The sequence below is a fragment of the Cyprinodon tularosa genome, unplaced genomic scaffold (genome assembly GCF_016077235.1).
Source record: "Cyprinodon tularosa strain WSP-4 unplaced genomic scaffold, ASM1607723v1 ctg285, whole genome shotgun sequence".
NCBI lineage: Eukaryota > Metazoa > Chordata > Actinopteri > Cyprinodontiformes > Cyprinodontidae > Cyprinodon > Cyprinodon tularosa.
This window is the reverse complement of record NW_024038991.1, coordinates 387,986-415,546: the sequence shown is the minus strand read 5'-3', so window position 1 is coordinate 415,546 and position 27,561 is coordinate 387,986. Positions and strand designations below refer to the sequence as shown.

Sequence of the window (27,561 nt, the reverse complement as noted above, 5' to 3'; positions counted from 1 at the left end):
TCAGTGTCCAAGCACATTAATAGAGAGGCGAAGGGAAGGAAAAGATGTGGTCGAAAAAAGTGTACAAGCAAGAGAGATAACCGCACCCTGGAGAGGATTGTGAAACAAAACCCATTCAAAAATGTGGGGGAGATTCACAAAGAGTGGACTGCAGCTGGAGTGAGTGCTTCAAGAACCACCACACACAGACGTATGAAAGACATGGGTTTCTGCTGTCGCATTCCTTGTGTCAAGCCACTCTTGAACCACAGACAGCGTCAGAAGCGTCTTGCCTGGGCTAAAGAGAAACAGGACTGGACTGCTGGTGAGTGGTCCAAAGTCATGTTCTCTGATGAAAGTAAATTTTGCATTTCCTTTGGAAATCAAGGTCCCAGAGTCTGGAGGAAAAGAAGAGAGGCACTTCATCCACGTTGCTTGAAGTCCAGTGTAAAGTTTCCACAGTCAGTGATGGTTTGGGGTGCCATGTCATCTGCTGGTGTTGGTCCATTGTGTTTTCTGAGGTCCAGGGTCAACGCAGCCACATACCAGGAAGTTTTAGAGCACTTCATGCTTCCTGCAGCTGACCAACTTTTTGGAGATGCAGATTTCATTTTCCAACAGGACTTGGCACCTGCACACAGTGCCAAAGCTACCAGTACCTGGTTGAAGGACCATGGTATCCCTGTTCTTAATTGGCCAGCAAACTCTCCTGACCTTAACCCCATAGAAAATCTATGGGGTATTGTGAAGAAGAAGATGCAATACACCAGACCCAACAATTCAGAAGAGCTAAAAGCCACTATTAGAGCAACCTGGGCTATCATAACACCTGAGCAGTGCCACAGACTGATCGACTCCATGCCACGCCACATTGCTGCAGTAATACAGGCCAAAGGAGGCCCAACTAAATACTGAGTGCTGTACATGCTCATACTTTTCATGTTCATACTTTTCAGTTGGCCAACATTTCTATAAATCCTTTGTTTTTATTGGTCTTCAGTAATATTCTAATTTTCTGATATGATAAATTTGAGATTTTCATTTGTTGTCATTTGTAATCATCAAAATTAAACAAAATAAACATCTGAAATATATGAGTTTGTATGTAATGTATGAATATAATATACAAGTTTCACTTTTTAAATGGAATTACTGAAATCAATCTACTTTTTCATGATATTCTAATTTTATGACCAGCACCTGTAACTATACAGATAGCTCAAGATACACCTGAGCCACTCTAACTATAAGCTTTATCAAAAAGGAAAGTTTGAAGCCTTGCCTGAAAAGTAGACAGGGTGTCTGCCTCACGGACTAAAACTGGTAATTGGTTCAAGAGGAGAGGAGCTTGATAACTAAAAGATCTGCCTCCCATTCTACTTTTCGAAATTCTAGGAACCACTAGTAAACCTGCAGATTGAGAGCGAAGTGCTCTGTTAGGAACATAAGGAACAATCAGATCTCTGATGTAAGATGGAGCTTGGCCATTTAAGGCTTTATATGTAAGAAGGAGGATTTTAAAATCTATTCTGGATTTAACAGGAAGCCAATGAAGAGAAGCCAGGCTAGGAGAGATATGATCTCTCTTTTTAATTTTCATCAGAACTCTGGCTGCAGCATTTTGGATAAGGGATTTAAATAACAGGTCCCTGATCAAAAACAACACCAAGAGTTTTTACTTTATTATCTGAAATCGGTTTAATCCCATCCAAATGAAGTGGCTGACTAATCAGCTTATTTTTCAAAGACTCTGGTCCAAAGACTATAACTTCTGTTTTGTCTGCATTCAGTAGCAGAAAGTTAAGAGTCATCAAGGCTTTTATGTCTTGAACACATGCTTTTAATCAAGGTAATGGATTTGCTTCATTTGGATTTATAGACAGATATAGCTGGGTATCATCAGCATAAGACTGAAAATTAATCCCATGCTGTCTAACTCTACCGATTGGGAGCATATTTAAAGTAAAGAGAATTGGTCCTAGCACTGGTCCCTGTGGTTCTCCATAGGTAACCCTTGAGCATGAGGAAGATTTGTCATTAATGTGAACAAAATGAAATCGATCAAATAGATAAGATTTAAACCAGTCTAGTGCTGTTCCTGTAATTCCTACAAAATAATCAAGTCTTTCTAAAAGAATATTATGATCAAGTGTATCACATGCAGATTTCAAAAACCTAAAATTCAGCGATTGAGTTGATTCCTTTCCTCTATCATCGCAACCCCCACCTTGCCTCTTCAGCCAGGCCAACAATTGCCTTCAACGACCTCCCTTTCAGAGACATAGACAGGTTTCAGGTATTACAGGCTAACAAAGAAACCAAACGACACCCATTCCAAAGGGGCGGACCCGCTCGTCAGGTTAAATTTGCATGATTCTAAGCCAAAACAAGGTTTTGTTTTGGTCAATTCTATAAAGCCTCAAACTCAATGCAATTGCTGACATTTAGAAGTGAAAAAGCTTCCTGGATGGGAAGCGAAACGTCTTCAACTTGAAAAACAAATTCCTGTGGATTGGTTTTTTATTTTCTTGGAATTATGGCCACAATTACTGCATATCTGTTTACGAGCAAGTATGAACCTAACTTTTAAAGGTGCTATAAATAGATGTAGGTTGGACACATGAGGACATTAAGAAGAAACAAACCTGGAGTAGATTCAAAGCCACGGATTTTGTGTTTGTAAAGCCTCGTAAAAGATCGGTGAAAAAATCTGAGGCAAGACTTGAATAATGATGATGACATCTATAATTTTACCAATGGTTAATTATCCAAATGCTATAAATGTAGTTTAGTTTTCGTGCAGACATGATCTTTTTATTAAATAACAAAATAATCTATGTATCAGTATAGATTTATACTGATTAGCTTTAAGAGAGCTTCAATGTGACCTGTTCCAAATTTAAAATTTCCTTTTTTTTCGCCAGTAGAATGTGAAAGAGCTTTATATGAAAAAAGTGATGGATGAGCAAAGTGTTGTTTCCTGACTAGTTAAAGGGTGAATGCATCATTTAGATGACTCATTTTCCTTTCTTGCTTGCTGGTACCCTCTCTTTGTAACTGGCCAGCTGCCAGCCACTCCCATTTTGTCAGGGCACCACATTACTCTTCATGCCTGTTTTTCTCAATTAAACATTTTCACTGGGGACATTTTTGGCAGATAGACTATGCTTGAGTTATATACTGTCCTACAGGTCTAAAAGAATTTAAATTTCAGCCACTTTTAAATACTCAAAATTGCAGTAAATAAAATGTCATGTCAGAAACCAATAAGTCTTGGGATAGAATTTTTCTTCAAACTGGTATACTTCCAAAAGTTAGAGGGATGAGAGGACTGCATCAATTCCTTGCAGTTGGTGTTCTCTGATTTAACTCTTGAATAAGGTTTTGGTGCAATGTTCTGCTGCTGGTCTCCTCCACAGACCCTGGCCAAGATGTGCAGGGTTAGCAGACAAATACTCTTTTTTTGGACCCTACACTTGCAAAGGCATCAGATTGAGCAAAGGTAAGTCCAAATGCTGTTGTCTGAAGACATAATTCTATATTGCAATTTGGAGCTGTTGTGTTTTGCTGATAAGACAAACCCAACAGAATTCTAGCCCCTCAATAAATATAGAAAAAATATTTACAGTTTTACTTGCTAACTGCTTTTTTGAGAGATATTTAGGAAAAACAAACAATTTTCATATCTTTCTCAAGGGGCTTCAGTAAGCCACCCAGCAAAGTTTCCTAAACTCTGTTGGGACTATAGGAATATGTGTGAAAACATTTCATGCTGTTTAGCATGAAAAGGACTAAGTCATGTTGTTTTTCACAGTCTGCTTCGCTTTCATGCTCCTTGGGGATGTAAGAATGCATTTCATAAGAAGTCTAAAACCTTGAAAGAAGGAAATTCTAGGGGTCTTTACCAGTAAACATGTAATGGGTCATTTTCAAATGGTTAAAGTTATAGACACATGGCCAACTTAGGAAATTGGCTCACCAGACACAATTCATCATGAGGAACATTTCTAAGGCCTAGATCTTATAGAAATTCTCTGGGTTAAACTTAAGGGAGCAAGAGAGGCTTTAATGAAACAATTTAAAACATAGACTCACCGGCCACTTTATTAGGTACCCCATGCTAGTAACGGGTTGGACCCCCTATTGCCTTGAGAACTGCCTCAATTCTTTGTGGCATAGATTCAACAAGGTGCTGGAAGCATTCCTCAGGGAGTTTGGTCCATATTGACATGATGGCATCACACAGTTGCCGCAGATTTGTCGGCTGCACATCCATGATGCGAATCTCCCGTTCCACCACATCCCAAAGATGCTCTATTGGATTGAGATCTGGTGACTGTGGAGGCCATTTGAGTACAGTGAACTCATTGTCATGTCCAAGAAACCAGTCTGAGATGATTCCAGCTTTATGACATGGCGCATTATCCTGCTGAAAGTAGCCATCAGAAGTTGGGTACATTGTGGTCATAAAGGGATGGACATGGTCAGCAACAATACTCAGGTAGGCTGTGGCGTTGCAACGATGCTCAATTGGTACCAAGGGGCCCAAAGAGTGCCAAGAAAATATTCCCCACACCATGACACCACCACCACCAGCCTGAACCGTTGATACAAGGCAGGATGGATCCATGCTTTCATGTTGTAGACGCCAAATTCTGACCCTACCATCCGAATGTCGCAGCAGAAATCAAGACTCATCAGACCAGGCAACGTTTTTCCAATCTTCTATTGTCCAATTTCGATGAGCTTGTGCAAATTGTAGCCTCAGTTTCCTGTTCTTAGCTGAAAGGGGTGGCACCCGGTGTGGTCTTCTGCTGCTGTAGCCCATCTGCCTCAAAGTTCGACGTACTGTGCGTTCAGAGATGCTCTTCTGCCCACCTTGGTTGTAACGGGTGGTTATTTGAGTCACTGTTGCCCTTCTATTAGCTCGAACCAGTCTGGCCATTCTCCTCTGACCTCTGGCATCAACAAGGCATTTCCGCCCACAGAACTGCCGCTCACTGGATGTTTTTTTCTTTTTCGGACCATTCTCTGTAAACCCTAGAGATGGTTGTGCGTGAAAATCCCAGTAGATCAGCAGTTTCTGAAATACTCAGACCAGCCCTTCTGGCACCAACAATCATGCCACGTTCAAAGTCACTCAAATCACCTTTCTTCCCCATACTGATGCTCGGTTTGAACTGCAGGAGATTGTCTTGACCATGTCTACATGCCTAAATGCACTGAGTTGCCGCCATGTGATTGGCTGCTTAGAAATTAAGTGTTAATGAGCAGTTGGACAGGTGTACCTAATAAAGTGGCCGGTGAGTGTATATTGGCCTATGCATAAATGGTTAAAGATCCCTCTCTCAGAGGATTGGCTATGCCTTTATAGAAAGCCAGCAGTTACAAAAGCTATTAGCTAATTGATAGGATTTAAAGTGTTGGCAGCTATGAGGCCTGTCCATAAAAAAAGAAAAAATTACAAGAAAAATTATTCTACTTTTTTTTCTTCTTCTTCTTTTTGGAAAGAAAAACATTCAGCTTGCAGGCTTTAATTCCAAAAAGAATAAAACCTTACTGTAGAAGAAAAAAATTAGCATTTATGGGTTGCTCAATAATACCGAGAGTCAATTTACAAGCATATTGGGCCAAAAACTGCTGAAAATGCAAAGCTGTTCTCACAAGCCGAAAGTGCCGAGGGTTTAATGGAAATTGTATAGATGAAGTAGCCAAATAGCCCCTCCCTCCACCAACACTATGGAGGCGATCGTCTAAAATCCTTCGTGTCCAAGTCAGCTTGATTTGCAGCACCTTTACTGTAATATGAAGTGCCTGTTTTTACGGTATAAATGTAGATTACCATCCACTGACTAAAGAGCAAACAGTGTGAGGACAAATTCAGAGGTTTAAATGCTCTTTTTCCTCTTTTTTCGTGCACAGATGCTAGATTTTATCATGGGTTATTGATTGCACATTTATATACAGTCATGGCAGCAGATATTAATGCATAAGGTACATTCACTGCTCTCCATATAGTCACACACTTGTTTGAACAACTGCCTTGTGCATAGTCCACTCTGCAGAGAGAACAGCAACGCTCCCAGTGGATTTCTCCTCATTAAAATAAAGGATGAATCAATGATTTCTAAAACTTCTATTTATCCAGAAGCAGAAGAAATTGCTGAGCTTTCAGGGTTTACTTGCAGAAACACTTTATAGTCTCTGCTGCAAACTTGTTGGCATGACATCTTACATGAAATAAAAAAATACTGAAAATAGCAGACATTAGATTAAGACAAAGTAGCACACTAAGATCAGTGATGAAGTTGTGGGGTTTAAACCATAATGATTTAAAAGAGACTTGAAATGATAAAACAATTATGAAGGTGATGAAAAGCCCATAAAGCACAGTTTAATCCGGAAATGGACAGAGTATGATACAACTGCTCACATAACACAACAGTGCCATAAACCAACACTTAAAGAGATATATTTAGTTAGGCCGCAGTAACTACAGAGGAGCTACAGAGATGCACAGCTTCTGTGTCTTTTATTAAACTGGATTTCACTAGTTTCATTAAAACTAGTTAAATTTTTCACAATTTAACTATTCATAGATTAGTACAATAGATTAAACTAATACTATAGATTAAACAATTGGTGGTTTAGTGTCCATAAACTCCCTATGGTGGTAACACACTGCTGTTGGACCAAGCACCACAGTATTTATGGCAGTCAAAGTGTTACTTTAGAGGAGCAGAGCGTCTCCTTTAGTAACAGACTTATACACCCCGTGTGTAAAAGGAGCGCTACCACAAGTCATTCATCCCTGCTGCCATCAGACTTTACAATGCCACTGCACTATTACCTGGTGTAGTAACGCTGCAATAACTTATACTATTTATCTATTTAAAAAACCAGAAAGTGCACTTTACCTGCCACCACTTTACTGTACATAAGATACTGTATATATAATTCCCCTAAATTTCTCCTTTATTTTTTACCATCCACTGTATAAATCTGGATGCACTGCATACTGTATACTCCATGCACCTTTTCCTCCTTTGTGCTCCTTCTGTTTGTTTATAAGAGCCGATGTCACAAGTGAATTTCTCCATTGTGAGGTCAATAAAGTTCATTCATTCATTTATTCATTCAATCATTCTGTGTGTGGCTCTGGTAAAGCAAAAAAGCACAATCAGGCTGATCGACACCAAACTACTGCCACCAAAAGCAGTTTTTATGGATTCATAAACCCCTCTTCCATACAAATGTAGCACAGTTTAATGCAAAAAAAAAAAAAATAATAATCATCATTTCCACCAGTATAAGGTTTATATAAAAGAGACTTTGTTACAACAAACCAAAACTGAAAAATTTGATCACCATGCAATGTCATGTTTTGGGGATTTGTTTCCTTTGCATGGAAATAAGAATGGTCAGAGAAAATGTGAAGATAGAGGGAGCTAAAGGTAAAGCAATCCTGCAAGAAATAATAATAATAAGAGGCAGGGGTACTGTCAGGAATGTAGGGACCAGTGATAAAAAATAAAACTGTCGCCTCCTGTTCCGGGGAGCTACTGTCACCACATTTCTAGGATCTAACTAACCTAAAATATTAATATGGTTTATATATGGTTAATCATTTCCATACAGGCTAAGGAATATGGGCAGAAACTGACTCACCATAAGAAACTGACTCTTCTGTTAGTCGTAGCAGGTGCTGTGAAGATCAGAAGGACAGTCACCCTATAATAGAAAGTTAAAGCTGCAATGGAATGGCTTTGATGCCATCATATAATCTTGTTTAAAAGATTCTCAATTAAATTCTAGGCTCTGATCCAATTGGGAATCTGCAGCAACAAAACCAACATTCACAGAAATCCTCCATCCAGGTGAATCTAGACAGCATAAGCTCAGGGGAATACAATGCACACTCTTTAGGCTTTTACCTGCACAAAAATAAACACAATGTATACTTCAAAATGATGAACCTCTTTGTGGTGGTTTGCCATCCCCAAAAAACAAAACACGATATTCAGAGGTTTTCATCAATAACAAGTCTTTGAAAAAAAAGCTGCAAGTTACAACAACATTTAATTTTGCTGTGGGATTCATAAAATATTTGAACTGAAATGTGGTCGTAATTTGAAGTAAAACCCTGTGGGTATGAATACCTTTGCATCTTAACATTTGAATATTAAGATGTGTTTTTGGATCGTTTAAACATGGCTATTATTGTTTTACATAAGCAGAAGCAGGTCAAAATTACATTTAAAAAATCCAGGTTGTGCAATAATACTTAAAAAAAAAACATTTACCTATAAATAAAAGTATTATCTTTTAAAATTTTACATAAACCTTATCTACCATATACAGATCAATTGAAGAGTGGGCCAAAGCCCCCAGACCAATACACCTCAGATTGATACAGGGGCAATTATTCTAAGATGTTTCTGTTATGGGCGGTTTAACAAGCATAAATACTGTTTAAGCTCTGCATTTTGTTTTAATTTGTAGTTATCATTTGGAAAGAATTATCTTTCATATTGCATATTAAGGCTGGATTTTCAAATAAAAACACAGTCCCCATATAGTCCACATTCTGCACTTTGTATGTCACCAATGTTGAAAACTGAAAATAAAGAAAATAAAAAATATTGTTATTGTTATTCATAAAAATATCTGTTTTTTGTTGTTTTTTTTTATTTTTTTATTTTACCATATATAACAGCTGATACCTTTTAATAGGGCACACAAAGTGCTGCAGTGTATGTGTGTGCATGTAGGGAACAAAGCATCCTGAAAGAACTCTGCTGACACCTGGTGGTGTGGAGAGGTTTTGCAAAAGCAGAGGTTAAAACCATGCTGCTGGATCTCTAAGTTTTAATAATTGTGACGTTCTTGTAGTATTTTCATCCGTCCTATAGTCATTTAAAGTTTAAAGTTCTGCGAGTCTATATTGTTTGAATAAAAAGCACCATAAGTAATTTTCCTTAGCCTACCCCACATATATGTTCATGCAATATTAAAAGCAGTTTACAGCTGGGAATCTTCTAAAGTCAAACAATTGAAAAATCCTAAAACCTTACATGGAAAATTTGTGCATTTTTATTATTTTTACCAACATTTTATTTCATTGTCATGATTGGGACAAACTGAAGTTTTCTCCTTGAAAAACTCCTAGCCAAAAAAGTTTTGAATAAGAGCTAGAAAAAATAGAAAGTCCGGTGTATTCAAACAGAATACACCAGACAAAAGATGCACCACTATGCAAACCCACTTAATGGTAAATAAAGGTTACAAGTTTATCTCATATAGGGTTAGGATTTTGTACAAAGGAACATCAACCTGTTTTTTATTCAAAATCTGTGCCGAAAGAAAACAAAATTTCCCAAAGAAACAGATAAAACTGATGAATAAAGTGGCAGCTCTGTTTATGATTTCTCAAAACTAAACTTTGTATGTGGCGGCACCTGGTGGCATCATCAAGTATGGCACCAATGGCATAGAATATTAAATTATGTCGAGAAAGACAGGTATAAACTATGGAAATCATTGTAATGCATTAGTCTTCATGTGTCCACTTCAAAACTGTGCTACAATACCGTAAAGGAAATGTGTAATTTGGATTGTGTTTACAGAAAAAATAAAAGTTGCATTATATTTAAGCATATTACACTCTGTTACCTAAAATTTTCTTTAAATTAGAATCATAACAAATTTCCTGGTGGGTTAGAAGAGTCTGACAACATAAAATAACCCTGCTCTACGCTAATGCTTTTAGCTGTAATAACTCACCTAGTTAGCACACTACCGTTACAAAAAATAAGAGCTAGATTTGACGTTTTTTCACCATTATTCACCTTATGAATCAAAATGTCTAATTCTTATTAACTATTCACTTCATATTGTTTTTCCTAATTTTCCCCCAATTTTAGGGAAAACATGTGACTTCATATAACATATAAACAAAGTTGATTTAAAAAAAACTGTTTTAAATTCATTTTAGGAGTTTGTCATCAACTCTTTGTAAGATTTCAAAAGCTAAACGTCCATACAAACAGCTAATAGATGGAATCTAATTATTATAGTAGCTTTTAGTTTTTAAATGCTTTTTCAGAGCCAAAACAAATGAAAGCCAACATGCATAAAAAAACAATGATGTCCATTACATGTAAATTACATGTAACATAATAATAACTGAATATTATTATGTTAATAATAAACTACAGAGCTACAAGTGCTAACAAAATTTTATTATTTTCATAATAAAAGCTGACAAACCTCCACTTCATATTTATCATGTGAATGATTCAATGTTAGACCTCTAATTAAAACACATTTCACATCTGTTTGGGAACAACTGTTGCAGACTTTAAACTGAAAAAATAAAGGCTTTTTTTTATGAGCTTGTCATTTTTTTTTTATATGAAATTAATTGAGCTTATTGCTGACCCTGCCCGTCTTATTCAAACATCTACAACATGCAGCCGAAAGAGGTGTTGTTATCCTGTCCATCATGTGGGCAGTGAGCCCACTTGCGTCACTCACACTCGCCTGTGTCAAGATGACGCATTTAGACCTTGATCACCTTGTAGTCACACACACACACGCAATTTGATAAACAGGTCTAAGGGTGCCTCTGACTGATAACCACTGAGACAAATAAAGTCTGTAAGTCGGAGTCCTGAGCTGGAAAACGTTCTCCCTCTTGTGTTGAATTATAAAATGTGCACCCCATAAAATCATTCAAAAATGCATTCACTAACAGAAACAGCTCTGATTTATTTTCCTAAGGCCATATCTTCCCTCTTCAGCCACACACAGCTTAAGTTAAAATCTAAGTTAAATCTTAAAACCTTATCCTGACTTTCCTCCGGGCTTCCCCGAGCTGTATTCTTGGACAGATTATGTTCATAATTTCCCTCCCTCCTCTTGGTCATCTTTTCTTGAACTAATGACTAATGGCACACAGCTGTAACTCTTCATCAAACCCTCCTCTACCTCCAAACCCAATTTCTTTTTTGATCATCCACAAGAAATCAAAGAATGGTTCTTGTCAAACTTTTTCAAACTCAAAGTGACAAAACAGAATTTCTCCTCAATATTTCACCCTAAATACTGATAAGTCCTCAATCTTCCCATTCACTCAGGTTTGCAGTCATCTCTGACAACACAATCTTTACAAACCCACATCACCATCTCTGGGATTGCTTACCTCCACCTGCAAAACACTAACTGCCTCCATCCATCCTGGTCCAAACTTGTCACATCTAGCCTGAACTACTGTAAATCCCCCCTCTTCAACCTTGGCCATAAATGCTTATATAAACTGCAACAGATGCTGAATGCTGCTGCCGGTGTCATCTCAAGAACACGGATCACTAGTCAATGCGCCTGTGCTTGAATAGCTTCACTGCCTTCCAAGCAGATACAGACAGGAATGAAACATTTTAATACTTTTAAGGCCATCTATCACCCCGCTCCTTCTTACTTGTCTGTCCTCCTCCTTATTAACTTTCCATCTTCTCTCAGTCTCATTATGCCACCTGCTCATCAGACCACTATTGGGCTCAGGTGTGTTTGCTGATCTGCCCCTCGTCTCCAGAATACTCTCCCTTTTGACAGCAGAAACACCCAACAACACCCTCCCTATTCAAAACCCAGTTGAAGCACATATGTTCAGACAAGCATTTTTAATCTGATCAACCACAATTAACTAGGAAAATAACTAAGGAGTGATTATGCGTGTTACTTGCAATCAACCCTTTGTTTTAATTGCAGGGATCAATACGGCAAGGAAACATATTTCAGGTGGCAAAGACTGTCAGAATAAATACATTTGAATCATTAATAAATGTGGACCTCATGAGAAGATTGAGGTACAAGTAGAAAACAAAGAGAGGCAAAGAGAGAAGTTTAATATAATATAAAGAAAGGGATAAGACTAGGTTTAAACTGGTAATGGTGATGTCTTGGATGGGAATTAAAAAAGCCCAGTGGCCTTTTGTTTGAATGAGATCTAAAGCTGGGGGCAGAAGACAACTTTTACAGTGTGTACAGATTTTGGATGTCCTATGGAGGGACAATGTGGGATAAATTGGTCCATTTAAGTTGCCTTTAGCTATAGGTGTGTGTAATGTTTTTTTTTTGTCATGTGTGTCTCTGCGTTGCTCTGTGATGCCAGCCTCTCTAAGGTGTACCCCAGGGGCCTTTATCACAAAGCAGGATTACTGGGTTAGTGAGACAACTTCATCCTTAACCCTGACTTTCCAGTACTGCAAAGATGGATTCATTTTTAGCGAGGGTAGTCACCATGGTAATGTTCTCTAAACGGCTAAACCTGCTGCAGGAGAGGCTAGTTCTCAGGATATGATCGGAATCCTGGAAAATGCTCCACCCAGAAGACAATCAGTTATTCGAGAAAAAATTATGTACCCTTTTATTGAAGACTTGTTTTAATTAAGTACACAAAAAGAACTTAAACAAAACACCACAGTAAAAGAACTTAAAAATCAAATAGCATTTAAAACAAAATATGTTCTTGACAAATTAAGTAGTTCATTTTTTCCTTTGCCTCCTTTATTGCATACTTACCTTTTACTCTTCTGTATTTGTTTTCTCCTGTATAATGTCCTAGTACACTCGCTACATTCACTTGTTTCTTGTGTTATTGATATATCTATATATTAGTGCTGTCAATCGATTAAATTTTTTTAATCGCGATTAATCGCATCAATGCCTAAGTTAACTCGCGATTAATCGCATTTTGATCGCACATTTTTTTCCTGATTGAAAATCATTTAAATACTCTCGATGACATACAAAAAAATACATACAGGCTAGGTTTGTGCCAATGTTCTTTTTTTTTTTATGAGAACAGGTCACAGATACTGATTTATGCCATAGAAACATATGGCAAGAAGATGGGAAGGCATGTAGCAAAAAATAACAAATATGTAGGCAAAAAAAAGGCCCTGAAAACAGGCTGATGTAAAAGACAGTCTTTAAAGTTAATACAGTCTTTTGAACAAAGACAAGCATTTTACCCTACTGCTATAAAATGTAGTACAGTTAACATTAGATGTTAATTAACCAAGATAATAATGAACAATTTTCAATCAATACATCAAAATCAATAGACCGACATCACTAGATGGAGGTAGTCTATGCTCTAGAAAGTTACTTTTCAGCCTCTTAACAAAAATGAGAACACACACACAAGCACCCACCCACCCACACACACACACACACACACACGCGCGATACTGACCTGTGGCGTACACAGACGGGAAGAGTGCCGTAGCAGATTCCATTTCACCTCAGTAATCTGTTTTCTCAGCGTATTTCAGGTTGCTACTAGTTACCAGACACTCAACTTGTTTGTTGGTGGTGGGGCTTAAAGAAAAGGCACTAGCGTCACCCAGTGTATGAGCGTCTTTTTCCCTTGAGGAGCTCCGCTCTCGAAGCCTATGAGAAATGCATACACTGGGGGAAAAAATAGCCCCGCCTTCCCGCAGGCTGCAGCGGGATGTACTTGGAAAATTGTACCATAAAACCACATAGCGTTAATCTCACGTTAAAAAAATTATCGCCGTTAAAATGGCCTCGCGTTAACGCGTTAATAACGCGATAATTTTGACAGCACTACTATATATATATATAGCTAAATAAAAACATATATACAAAAAAATGAGAGCGCAAATTGAAAGATCTTTTGGATCACTATGAAAATGACATATAAGTTATAGAGGTTTTCGCAGGCCAGATCCTTGAAAAGTGTGTCGGCCGTGCGACCTGCAGGAATGCGTTTCTCACTGTATTACCGACTGGATGTATTGCTGTGAGTTATTATGGATCCAGCAGCTTTATGAACACCTTTGAGGATGCTGAGCCACTTGCCTGAACTAAGTCTATAAAAGAACGATTTTATGCCACTCAGGTGAATCAATACCTGGATTTCTGTGAAATTTTATACTCATCACTTTATTAAAAAAAACAGCCTTTAAAAGGTATTGTGAAGGATTTTTGTGTAATTTAAAAAAAAACCTGCCTCTCCACTTTACATTTACATTTACATGCACAACCCTGTACCTGCGCCCGAGAGGGAATGTCTATTAAACACGTTTGAGAGCGTGCACGAGCCCATTTCTCCTCATGCATGCTTTATCGAAAATGCTTTGTTGTTTTTATTATGCATCTTACCTTTGCCTGAGTTTCTTTTAATTCAGTTGAGTGCTGAAAGTTATATATTTTTTACCAACTTGAACGTTTTATTTCTCTCACTAACTGCTAATTTACACTGCTCGTTTCACCATGGGACTGATTTCTTCTGAATTTTTCCTGATGATTATGAATAGTTTTCTCAGCAGCTATTAAAATACTAAGGTTAGCAATTAGTAATTATGAACTTTTTAAAGCTTACTTTCACATAAAAATATGTTTTCTACAAATTTGGATTTTCAAATACTCCCTTCCACCTAGCCTCCCCAGAATCTGCATAGGACCCTTCCTTATGTTACTTATGGCATAATGATCACTTCTTAATGTTTTATGTCTAACCTTTCATTCACATATTGGAGCAAACTAGACATTAATGTTCTTATCTTTGATATTGACTCTTGTCTTCCTTCCTTCATTCAACCATCTAAAAATTATTCTAAGACCTCAGATTGGACACTGTTGTATAAAAGTCTCACAAAGTGGAGGCTCAATATTCTGTATTATCCAAAGAGAGGCAAGGTAAGTTTATATAGCACAATTCAGTACAAGGAATATTTACATGAATTAAACAACAACATAAAAGAAAAATAAAAGCATATAAAGACATAAACATGAAGAAGGCAGGGAGTAAAACATAAAACTGTTGGAACACAACCATAAACTAATAATACATCAGTTAACAGTTTAACAGTCAAAGGCAGCTCTAAAAAAATGGGTTTTAACTTTAACTTAAAGAACTCAGGCTTTCAGTACATGCAGTTCTGTGTTATAAATTACAATAAATGTGTTGCCTAGGCTTGCAGGTCACATTGAAGGTACCTTTTGAAAATAACCATTAAGCAAGTTTTAAAAATATTTTTTTTATCAAAACCTAATTTCTGTATTAAATATTATACTCTGTATTTACCTGTACTATACTGACTGGTATTCTTATTTTTAGTTTATATTTTTATCTTTCCCTGTATCTACATGCTTCGATTTCACTTTCCCTGTGCTGGTAGATCTGAATATACCTACTATAGTAGGATTAAAGGAATAGTACACCCAAAACATGATTAGCCTTCATTTTCTACTCACCCCCATGCTGAACAACACTCTGGAGTACTTTTTTGATATCTCAAATGCATCTTGAGATCTGGGAGGCTTCTTGCTGTCTGCTGACATTCAAATAATGGAGGTCTACAGTGCCCGAGACAAAAAGGTCCATAAAAGTCCACAAAAAACGTGTCAATATTCCTCCATACTGCTCGTCCAATGTATTCCAAGTGTCCTGAGTGGGTAGCATCCAAAATTTACTCGAAACGAAGTCATTTAGAATGTTTTTAGAGCATAAACAGTAGTGTATAGGATTTCCTGAAAGCGCGCGGCTGCACGTTCCTGACGCTACGGAAACCGCAGCAGACCAAACCGGATGAAAGTGCTCATTCAGCTTGGCAAAGAACTCATGCTCTTCCTCAACACTGAAGTCCTCAGACATTTTTCTTTCGTTGTTTCTTTCTTTGCACAGGTAAACAGCACATTTCTTCTTCTACGCTTGCATTATTGGCAGAGCAGACGCTGAATGCGCACTTTCATCTGGTTGGGTCTGCCGGTTTCCGTAGCGTCGTGAACGTGCAGGTGCGCGCTTTCAGGAAATCCTATACACTACTGTTTATGCTCTAAAAACATTCTAAATTACTTTGTTTCGAGTAAATTCTGGATGCTACCCACTCAGGACACTTGGAATACATTGGACGAGCAGTATGGAGAAATATTGACACGTTTTTTGTGGACTTTTATGGACCTTTCTGTCTCTGGCACCATAGACCTCCATTATTTGAATGTCAGCAGACAGCAAGAAGCCTCCCAGATCTCCAGATGCATTTGAGATATCAAAAAAGTACTCCAGAGTGTTGTTCAGCATGGGGGTGAGTAGAAAATGAAGGCTAATCATGTTTTGGGTGTACTATTCCTTTAAGGATATCTATAATCTACTCTATGTAATACTTTTATTTTACATTTTGACTGTTTTTCAGTCGTAAATAGAAACTCATAATTATCCAAAATAAAGGCTTGAAAGCAATGTGTTTGTAACTAATCTGTATGTGTTCCACTCAGTGAAACAAGTTGCTGACATAAATTAATTCCTCAATAATGACGTTTTAGTGACCTGAATAAGTCAGCATTCTTTATTTCAGTTGTTACTTTTAGAGTGGATAGAAATTTTATGATTGACGTCTGAATGTACCGAGTAAAAGGACTAGAGACTCCTGGTCTGTTGGCTACATGGTCAGAAACACAAGCCTTTAGTCTACAAGTTGTGGACTAAAGGTTTGTTCACAACCAAACATCCAGCTCTGTCTTCAGAAGTTCATGACATGTGAAATTAAGCTTAATTCTGTTAAACCACAGAAAATGAAAAAACATTTGTTGTGGATCATAAACAATAGCTTCTGGAACACCAGACTCCACTGGAATAAGGGATAAGCAATCAACAGACCTTCAAAGATATAGGGTAATGTGTTTATTCTCTAGAATTGTCCATTTTGCATGTTAATAGTGTTTCTTTTTTTAAACTATAATTGTAGCTTTTCAATTAGTATTTCTTTTTATTAGCATGTTTTTTTTTTTTTATTTGGTTGTTTATGTATCACAACATATTGTGTCTTACAAAGGTGTTCTTAACTTTCTTATGATTTCTGAACTTTTGAGAATTTTGATATATATTGATATGCTTCAGGAGAAGCTTAAAGGAAATTTTCAACAAAACAAGAAATATTCATCGTAAAAAGGTCAGAGCTACAACTTCTACATCAAAACAATAGATTAAAAAAATACATCCACAGAATATCTAGAGTGGTCCAGAACAAAAAATAAATAAATCAAATATTGTGAGGAAAAAACAAATGTATAAATGTTTCTCATAGGAATTTTTACTTCTGATTATGATGCTGAAACAAAATATTGCTATAACAATAGAATCAAGATATCTCTGCAGCTTCTTTTGGCCATTACAGAAAAAGCAGATCGAAAAATAAGAAATATGAGAGGGAAATGTTTTCCCATGTTAACCAAAGCAGTGGCAGACCTGGCAACCAACTGGCAAACAGTACAACTGAATGAGACAGAGCGAGTACAAGTGTGCCACCTTCTGGCTGGGAAGAGTTAACTTCCAGCTACCTCCTCTAAAACAAGACAGAAAAAGAGATTTGTAAGAACTAACATGGATCATTAGAAAGGATGCAACAGCATAAGAGAGACAAAGTAAAAGACAAGTCAAAATTGACCAAAAACAAACAAAACATTTGACGAAAGAGAAGAACAGACAGCTGAAGGTTGAAAGAAAGGTAGAAAGAGAGAAACAGAGAGAAGGTAAAATTATTAAAATGACTGATGTGAACTCGCTAATCTAAAGTGCAGCTGGCAGCAGAGCTGCATTGTCAAGCCAGTGTAAAAAAAACTGACAAATGCTGGCACTAATGCAACATAACAGAAAGACAGCCAACAAGGCAGAACTAGAGACAGAAAAAGAAAAGGAAAAACAAGTATTAGATCAATTCTGCATAATTCTGAAATAAATCTTTCGATCACATTGTTGCTTTTTACAAAGGGGTTAAATCTGTGTACAGTCTTTAAGCGGTAGGCTGATGGTTGCTGCAAGAACAGCAGGATATTGAATAATTGTCTAGAGCAGGACAAGGTCACTTTGAGGTGACTATAGACAGCTATTTATAGGAAAAACTGCAAAAGAAGGGAACCTAATGAATTGTTAATTAGCAAATATGCATTCATAGACAATCTTATCTATGAGGAATGTATACAGCATCAGCTGTAGGTTTGGCTTTAAAGAAAAATGATCTATTATGTCGAAAATAAAGCAAAGTTTCAAAAACTGATATTTTCAAAAGGGGCGATATTATGGATGTTAACATGGCCACCTTAAACCAAAAGCAGCAGACCAACTGTCAGGGATCTAAAGGCTTTTTGTGTCTAGTTTGCATATTTGGACTTGAACACAAAGAACTCAGAACAATGTGGATTTTATCACGCTATTATCATTTTACTAATGCAAAGGTCCATACTTATATTTATCCTAGTCCCCAGAAAAAAAAGATGATGTTGCATGAGGACCATCAATAAGGTTTATTTAGTGAGTTTCTGTTTCATTTGTAGGGCTGGGTATTTTCGCCAAAGTCCTGAATCGATTCGATTTTGATTCATACAGTTGAATCGATTCATTGTGATTCGATCTGTTTTTACAAAAATGAAAGTTGTTCAACTGTGTTTCAAAATACTCATGTATTTTTTTTCCTGTCATATTAAAAACAAAATGCAAACTTGTAAATTGGACAGTTTAAACTTGAGATGTGAACAAAACTGTCTCAAAAGTGCAAACTTGTTTTGCAAAAAGTGAAAAAGTGAAGCCTCACTCGAGCAAGCAGATGTGACACAGCAGTGACACAGCAGACAGGCATGAGCTGCATTATCTTCTCTGCACAAACTATTTTTGCAGTGTTGTCTGTAACAACTACAGGGTGTTTGCTGGTCATCCCCCATTTGTCAATGTCTTCAGTCCACCTATTGTGCAGTCAATCTATTGTATTCTTAAGTGCATATTTCCTGCTCATTTGAATGTGAATGTCACGCTCATCACTATAAAATTAATTGATGTCATTCCCTAGACATCGATTTTGCAAAAATTTAAAGGAATCAATTCAAAATCGATTTTTTTACCCAGCCCTATTCATTTGTGCAATTTTGAGTTGAAAAAGGTGAAAGAACCAATGCAGCAGATTCAGCTAGCAAGCTCTCAATCATATTTACAAAGAAAAGATTGGCTGAGGACGGATGAGTAGGGTAAATATTGGTCCTGTGACATTTGTATTATTTTGAAGTGCTCGCTTAGGATAAAAACTGTCGAGCCCATCGACCACCTCTCCATCTGTCCATCTACTGAACGACATAGGAAGTGCTTTCCTAACCTGTCGTACTAGATTAAAATCTGTGTCATCCCCTGGGCTTTGCTGACATATCTGGTCATATCTCTCTTAAACCTGGTCAGCAGCTGTCCGTCTTTCTGCTTATTTGTCCCTTAAAAAAAAGAAAGCTGAGTATAGAAGTCTTTGCTTTCCCCACTCAACACCTCTGTCACAAATCTCATCACTCAACGGACTCGAGGACATGTGATGGACAAAGTCAACTTCTGTTGGGGTGTGGTGAGAGGATGAACCCAGCAGCTGGAGCATCTGGGCTGAAAGAGTTGTTCCCCTCGCTCTCCTGATTACTTTAATTTTAAAGTGTTTTCTTATTTCTAAAGCAGCGTTACTATAAAAACATTAAAGAGCATTTTGTAATAGACTGCATAGTCAATTTTGATTTACTGACAAATAAATAAAAAAAAGGGTTTAAACTGCAATTATCAGACACTTTTTAATAGTTATCTGAACATTTCTGTCCAGTATTACAGAAATAACCCTAATATAATCCCAGCAGTTGATCCAGATAAATACCGGTAGATATTGTTACTGAAGGTCACTTATTTGGCACTGCAAAAGCTTTTTTGTTCGTGTGAGACATTCAAAGCTCGGAGGATAGAACACACAATACAAGGAAGAGAACAAGATGAGCCGTAAGAAGGAAACAGATGGAGGGTAAGATCTGAAAGCCAGCTGTACCCTGGCAGCAGTTACTTCTAAATCAATACAAGTAGTTTTTGTTTCATTACTCCTTTCCATTTTCATTAATTAATTTTATTCATTTTGTGAATGGTCAATTTAAAACCTGTTAATAATTAGAAGGGAAATAAGATGAAAAACTGCTTATTTATTTACGTCATTTTGTCGAATAATTCAAACAAAATGTTCAATACTTTAAAAGTTAAATTTAAAGAGTGCATGAAACATGTGAAGAGGCTTTTAGCAACACATTTCTCTCTAACAAGAACCTAAGATAACCCTTCAGGAATCAGATAATGTAACATGAACTTATTATCTCAGGTTTGGTTCAAAAGCTATTTTGATGTTTCAGTGCACATATACAAAACCAATACTCCTACTTCAGATTAGCATTGGGGAGCCAAGGTTGATGGGTCAAATGGCTGTTGTTACACATTTACAGACATTCTTAACAAATCATGTTTCACTTAAATATATAAAAAACAAACCACATCTATTAATGGTAGTATAACTGTACCCCTCTCCAGAGTAACAGCAAAACAAGTACTGTGCAAAAGTCCTGATTGATCGATGGTGCCATTATATTTACTTTCATGGTGTCAGATTTTGTTGTAATCTTTTCTGTGTTTTAAATATATTTTTTCAGGCTCTCAGATGCCTCTATCAGAGTTCAGGTGTGGTCATTAATGTATGGATTCCATTTTCAATTTTGTAATTTCCTTAACTTTTTTTTTTTTGCATAAATATATCCTGGTCATTTACCACCTTCAATGTTTTTTAGTCCCATTCTCTTCATGTATCTGAGTTTCATGGAAATAAAAAGGAGGTTTCACCCTCAGAAACTTCATATCCACCATGAGTCTTTTCATATGTCAGGTCCTTCTATGGTTTTTAACTGCATTCAGATGAGGGCTCATAAAACTCCTCTTCATCGTCGTCATATATTTTTGCTCTTATCCATTCTTGTGTATTTCTAGATATGTAGTTTGGGTCCCTATTGTGTCCTTAGATCCCTGACCTGTCACCCAGACAAAGCTTTCCAACACTAGGCAGCACATATCTCTCCAGTATACTTTCACAGTCTTTAGATTTCATTGCCCCCTGCACAAACTCAAGACAAATCCACCAAGACTCATCCATGTATTAAAGTAGGGAATTTGTTCTTTAGATGATATGCTTGATTTTTATGTATGTAAAGGTAAATATTATGTCCCCAGTTTGATCTTATCTTATCCTATCCAAAAAGTATTCTCCTAAATTCCCTGTTGATATCAACTGAGGGAAATAAATTCTGATTTTCAATTACTAATGTCCAGTTCCTTTTTATTTGTAAGTTTAGAGGGATTTCAGTGACTATTGTAGCTTTTCTTCAGACAGATGGTGCCAACAATTTTGTCCCCTTGTGTGTGTGTGTGTGTGTGTGTGTGTGTGTGTGTGTGTGTGTGTGTGTGTGTGTGTGTGTGTGTGTGTGTGTGTGTGTGTGTGTGTGACTGGTTGGTGTGCAAACAATCACTAAGGAGAATAATACTACCATTGTGACTGTGGCTTCAAGCACACTGAAGATGAATAAACTGACAGGACAAGCTATCACCAGTGTAGGTATCAGATCTGCTCGGGTGGTCAGATCTGCTAGGGGCCCTGCCTTTTCTTATGATGTCCTCATATGGCAACGCCACTCGGACAAACTGTATTGCAAAGGTTTCTTAGGCTACGTTCACACTGCAGGCCTTGATGCTCAATTCCGCTATTTTTTGTGAAATCCAATTTTTTTGCGCTGCCGTCCACATTTCCAAATATATCCTACATGTATGTGATCTCCTGTGTGAACTGCATTTATACAGTTTAAAGCTACAGTGTGTAATTTTAAGCGACATCTAACGTCCAGACTGCAGACCGCAGCAACATGAACATCTCCCCCCCAACAGTACGGCGAGCGTTACAGGACAAAATGTCTTCCACGACGTCCGCATCACCTACCTTCTCAAGTGATGAGGTTTGTTTACATAGATAATTTTACAGATAGTATTTCATTAGTCTGTGTGTTCAGTACTGTCTCAGTTCATCTCTCTCAACTTGCCGTAGTTACTTTCGAGCGTAATGGGCGATCTCGCAATCACTAGTTTGTTGGCTCTGCGCTGCCGTAGCGCAAAGATGTCTGCCTCCATGGCTGCGAGACCCGCTCCTATGTAATTATAAATAACGAATTCTAAGGCAACGCAAATATTAAGGTTAAGAGGCTGAGCTCGTAGATGATGATAAATAACATAGTTATGTGTAATATATTACATTTCTGACTGTATATCCCTGTAATTATTACACACTGTAGCTTTAAGTGTCCCACATGCACAGTAGAGGACGCAATGCGGTCACAGGCCAGCATGCTTCGTGTTTATGGAAGTAAACATGGATGGTAGTGCTGGAGCGCATCTGGCGATCTTGCCACTTCTGTGTAGCAAGAAACAGAATAGTGACCTATGTTGGTTATCAATGGCGTTCAGGTCAGATTAATGCGACCTGGCCGTTCAGACACAGGTCGCATTTGAAAAGATCAGATTGGTATCCGATTCAGGACCTCATAGCCAAGTGGGCTGGGTCGCATTGGAAAAATCGGATCTGTGTTGTTCAGACAGCCATGAAAAGATCAGATCCAGGATGCATGTGGGCAAAAAAAATCGGATTTGGGTCACTTCATGCTGTGGTGTGAACATAGCCTTAAGAATCAGATCTCCTCTGGAGTCTCAACATATAATTACCCATACTTGCTGTTATTTTACGTTTTCTCGGCGTTCTAAAATAGACGATAGTAGAAAACAATCATTCTCAGTCTTGAAGGAAAGCACTGCCTTCTAAGTCAGAGTGAGCTCTGCCATTTAACAATGTGACAATGGAACATCTTTTTAGTTTCTTATAGATTTTAGACATCAAAAATAAGATTTATTCTACTTGTTGAAAACAAACAAAGTAGTGTAGCTTAATATGGCTAAAAGAACGAGCTAAAAGAGGCCAACCTGTTAGTTACTGAGCACAGCTAACCACAGCCCTACCCAGCTCTCCCCCTTTATACCATGGTATGGCAGGTACTTTGTTCAACAGGTAGTAGTCACCATTCCCATAATTTAGCCTTTTTTTCCCCATTTAACTGGACTATCTAATACTTTTCCCAATGTGTTGTGTTTCTTCCCATTTTTCAAACTGTTAAGGTTACAGTAAGTGATCTTCTTCATTAAAATATCCGCTGATGACCCTGCCTGCCTCCTACCTGTGGTTGGGTCCAACTAAACTACTAATGACACCCTCAAGGAGATACAAAACTATCTGGGTTAAAAAAAACTTTTTTTTTTTTGTTTGACTAATAAAAAGACGAGGGATTAATCAACAAAGAAGCTATTTACCCGCAACTCTCTAAAGCCGTTTAAGTCTGAACTAAGAATGCTGCAGAAATAAAACGTCTCTAAACTCATGAGAAAACAAAATGGTTGGTGTCTATATTATACTAATATGTTTCCAATGTTGAAAAACTGTGATAGTTTTTATGTCCAAAAACAGATTTTTGGGCAAAAAAAAAGGAAAAAATGTGATGCAGAACTTTAGGGGAACATTAAAAATGATATGTAAATTCTGTAAAACAGATGCAAAGTCACTGCAGATAGTTTAAACTATGCATTGTATGCACTATGTTAACAAATACTCTCACCAACTTTCTACATGATTTATACTATTGCTATGGTATGAAAACGTGACCAATACTCACTCCCACTGTTTCCTCTTGGCTTGTGGTGTGTTGTGCATCTTATGTGCTTGGTGGGCCAAGATGACGTCCCGGTAATCCACCGTTCCTCCTCTCCGACGAATGAGTGGGACTGTTGGGTCATTGTTGCTGGTAGCAAGGGGCAAATTAACCTGCCCAAAGGGATCACCATCCACACTTTCTCCACCGGAGAAGGGCAGCTCACTGTACTCCTCCACCTTAACGTCATAAACAGCATGATAGTAGGTGGGGTTGGGGCCAGGGCTGCTCCCACTGATCCGAGGAGAACTGTAGCATAACTCGCGATGGAGGCCCTGAGAGGAAGAGGAGCATGAGAAAGTGTGAGGCCACACCACTGAGCCCCCATGGTCCTGATAGAGAGGGGAAAGCATGGACCTGTAGGACAACAGGAGAAATGAAAAATATCTGTTAGTTCTTGTCGTCTAATGAAACCTTAATGTGAACAATAAATATTGTCTTAATTTCTTAAATTGCCAACTGAAAAATTGGTTGTGCAAATGTATTCAGCATCCTAGAGTTAATACTTTGCAGTTCCACCTTTTGCTGCGATTACAGCCACAGGTCACTTGGGATATGTTTCTATAAGTTTTGCAAATCAACATACTGAAATTTTTGCCCCTTCTTCCTACAAAACAGCTGGAGCTCAGTGAGGTTGGATAGAGAGTGGTGGTGAATATCATTTTTTTGTTTTTTTAACAGATATTAGATTGGATTCAGGTCTGGACTTTGGCTTTGCCAATAACACCTGGATATGCTTATGGATGAGCCTTGAAGGACCTAGAATTGACAGATAAAATTCGAGCAGATGATAGAGGAAGGCAGTATAATCCAGAAATCAAGAGGCAGATCCAGGTTCAGTCTACAGTATAGTCTAACAAAATCCAAAGAAAGGTAAGGTAAACAGATCAAACAGGAGCAGGTAGGCTCAAAGGTTCGAATACAGAAAAAGGTCAGGATCGGGCATTCAGAACACTATCAGAAACGCTAGAAAACTCTCACACCAAAGGCTCAAGAATAATTTGGCACTGATGGCTGGGATCAAGCACCTTAAATAGAGGCAGGTGCAGGTGGGTCAGATGAGTAGTAATGAGAAACTGGGCAGAGTTAGACATGTGAATAAAATGAGCAATTAAGCTAGCCAACAGAACCAAGATCCTGATCGCTACAGCCAGTGTCTTTTGAAGACACCAAGGACCCATAACAATGATTTACACTTGAGCATTTGTTCTGGTCTCTATTATTAACATGGAATCTCTTGTGTAGGGCACACTTTAGACAGACTTGAATAAGCATCACTGTATAATGAATCTCTAAGAAAGCCAGAAATACAAAATGCTGCATTTCCAGGAACCAGAAAACAGACTTGGGGGTCCATCCGAACACAACAAAATAATTAAGGACTCTTAAGCCAAAGTGGAAGAAATCCAGTGGTCGAAGGGATAACTGCTAACTAAATAGTTCTAGTAGTAAGGAATAAAATAGGAAAAGGAGCCTACATGCATCCTATTACAGCTCATTTTGCATAGGTAGCTCTGAACTACATATGAATTTAAAGTTTTGAGTTACTGTAGCAAAGGTAAGAATAATGAACTTTTGAGTAAGATGATAATTTTCCTATAATCAACGAGGTTATTATAAGGGAACTCCATCAAACAGGATAAAGATCTCTTAATATGTTCTAGTCAATGAGAACTTCTTAATGTTACTTAACATTAGGTTTAGTGATTTGTTCGGTTATTCTGCAGACATATATTAGTATGGCAGCCCCTTATACACCAGTTCAGCTTCTCCTTTTTCGCATTATGAAGTTGGTAATAGCTGGACCTCTACAGCTATTAAACACATTGTATCCAATCAATAGTATATGCATTGGATTTTCTAGCTTGAGTCCCTGATTAAACCGGTCTGCTGTTAATGAATAGGAATCAAAAAAAGGCAAAGAATGTGAGTCAAACTAGAAAGGGGAGTCCATTAATAAAGCCGACATTTAATAAAAATCCAAAGGACAAACTACAAAGAGGAGTAGGAAAAGAAACACAGGAGGTAACGGCAATGGAAGAGAACATAAAAAAAGCATTTAGAATAATTGCACTTTTTTCCCCCATTTCTACACAGTAATTACAAAATAATAACGCCTGCAGTTTCTTTATATCTGTAGATGTGTGCTTGTCGTTGAATGTAATAGAAACAGCACTTTTCCTCACTAGCTATCTGCTGACTGTGCATTACACAGTATTTCACCCTGACATAGTGTAAAGAGAAAACTAACTCACAAAGACAGCTGCACACACACAGATTTACTTTCACATACTGCTGGTACAATGATGAGACAGTGCTATGGTAAGGACTTTCTGGGGTGATTGAGGGTGAAGATGCATGTGTATGTGTTCGAGTTTGCCATTGGCCTTGAGTAGAACAGGCCTAGTTACTTAAATGCTGGTGTCAAAAAGCACAAAAACTCTGGACAATACACTAAACAAAGGGTAAGGGCAAACAGAAGAACCCACAAGGGCACAAAGGATTCATGTAGAGGGGGGTGGATGCATATATAGCAGACTAAAGTGGTGAGCGAGTGGGCAAATGAAAAATAAGAGGGGAGAAAAGCAAGTAAAAGGCATTTAGCCCAGAGCCACAGTAGAGGAGAAAGCACATTAATAAAAAGTTACAGAGGCAGCGAGAGGAGAGACACTTTGGGAGAGATTAGCTTACATGACAGATGAATTGAGGAATGACTAATTGCTGAAAGTAAAAGATGCAAGATGAAGCAAAATCCTTTCTCACTTTAACTCATTGCCCCTCTTATCCCTCCAAGGTTGGACAGAACAAGAGATTGAAAGGCTTTTGCATTTCCAGTGTTGCAGGTACAGGTACTGTACTTTCATTTCAGGTATACAGTGCCAGCCACACAAAGTGGTAACCTTTGAAGAGAATTCTAAAATGCTCTAAAATTAAATACATCTTGGTATTCACTCTGATATTCTCACAGCAAAAATCCATTTAAAAATATGTTTAATTAGGTAGATTTATTTAATTATCAATTAAGTCTAAAATAAGAAACGACAATCTCAAAGATACATAGTCACGTTATATGCCTTTACCAAAGGGACCAAAATCCAAGTTAATATAATAAAATAAAAGTGCTATACTTCAAACCTCCATGCTAATACTGTATTATTAAAAAGATAGAACCCCAGCACAGCGCTACCAGAAAGCCAAATGGTGGCCATGGTGGCCAATGACGCAGCAACTAAATAAGTCCCGGCCGAGCCAAAACAGCCTATCCTCCAACCATCATAGATACCGGGAGATTTTCAATAAAATCTTATGGACTCCTTCACTAAATTGAAAGTGACATAACTTTTCTATAATCCGACAATTATTCCTACAATTAGTGTGACTAAACTCAGTTTGATTTGGAGTTGAAACTTGGGATTAATAACACAGCCAATCTAATCCTGTTTACATTAAGTTACAAATCCAGTAGGGGTGCAACACTAAGTACTGTTTGTAATTGAAAAATATGTTTTTTTTTTATCTGAATAGAGATTTTACAATAAAAGGTGGGCTTCCACAAATGTAAAGCCAAAGTTTTACATGTCAAAGCCATATTAATATTACTAATACTTTTTTATAGGCACCTTTCCTGGCACCTAAATTATTCATCTGCACTAAGATTGGCTACTGACTTCCTAATATGCATTTCTACCTTCAGGGGGCAAACCATTTTGATCTTTAACACTGATATTGAAAATTCTAATGATGAACAGAAAACACCATAAATAATGCATATATGTTTTCCCTTTATTCTCCAACTGTACCATCCATAGATCGCCATTGAAAATCTTAAGCAGTTTACCCAGTAAAACCAGAAAGCTTAATGTGTGGCAATAAAAAAAAAATTCATCTGAGATTAAAAGAATAATGTAAAGCTTTTGAAAAAAATAAAACTCA

At 37.5% G+C, this 27,561-nt stretch overlaps 1 protein-coding gene across 1 annotated transcript in view; it reads right to left on the bottom strand.

Annotated features, from left to right (window-relative positions):
- Positions 1-27,561, bottom strand: part of cacna1ab (calcium channel, voltage-dependent, P/Q type, alpha 1A subunit, b) — a 255,768-nt gene that overhangs the window by 208,374 nt on the left and 19,833 nt on the right. The window contains exon 2 of the mRNA XM_038290608.1: positions 23,593-23,985. Within this exon, the coding sequence (XP_038146536.1) occupies positions 23,593-23,981 (389 nt within the window). The 5' untranslated portion in view covers positions 23,982-23,985. The remainder of the gene's footprint in view (positions 1-23,592; positions 23,986-27,561) is intronic.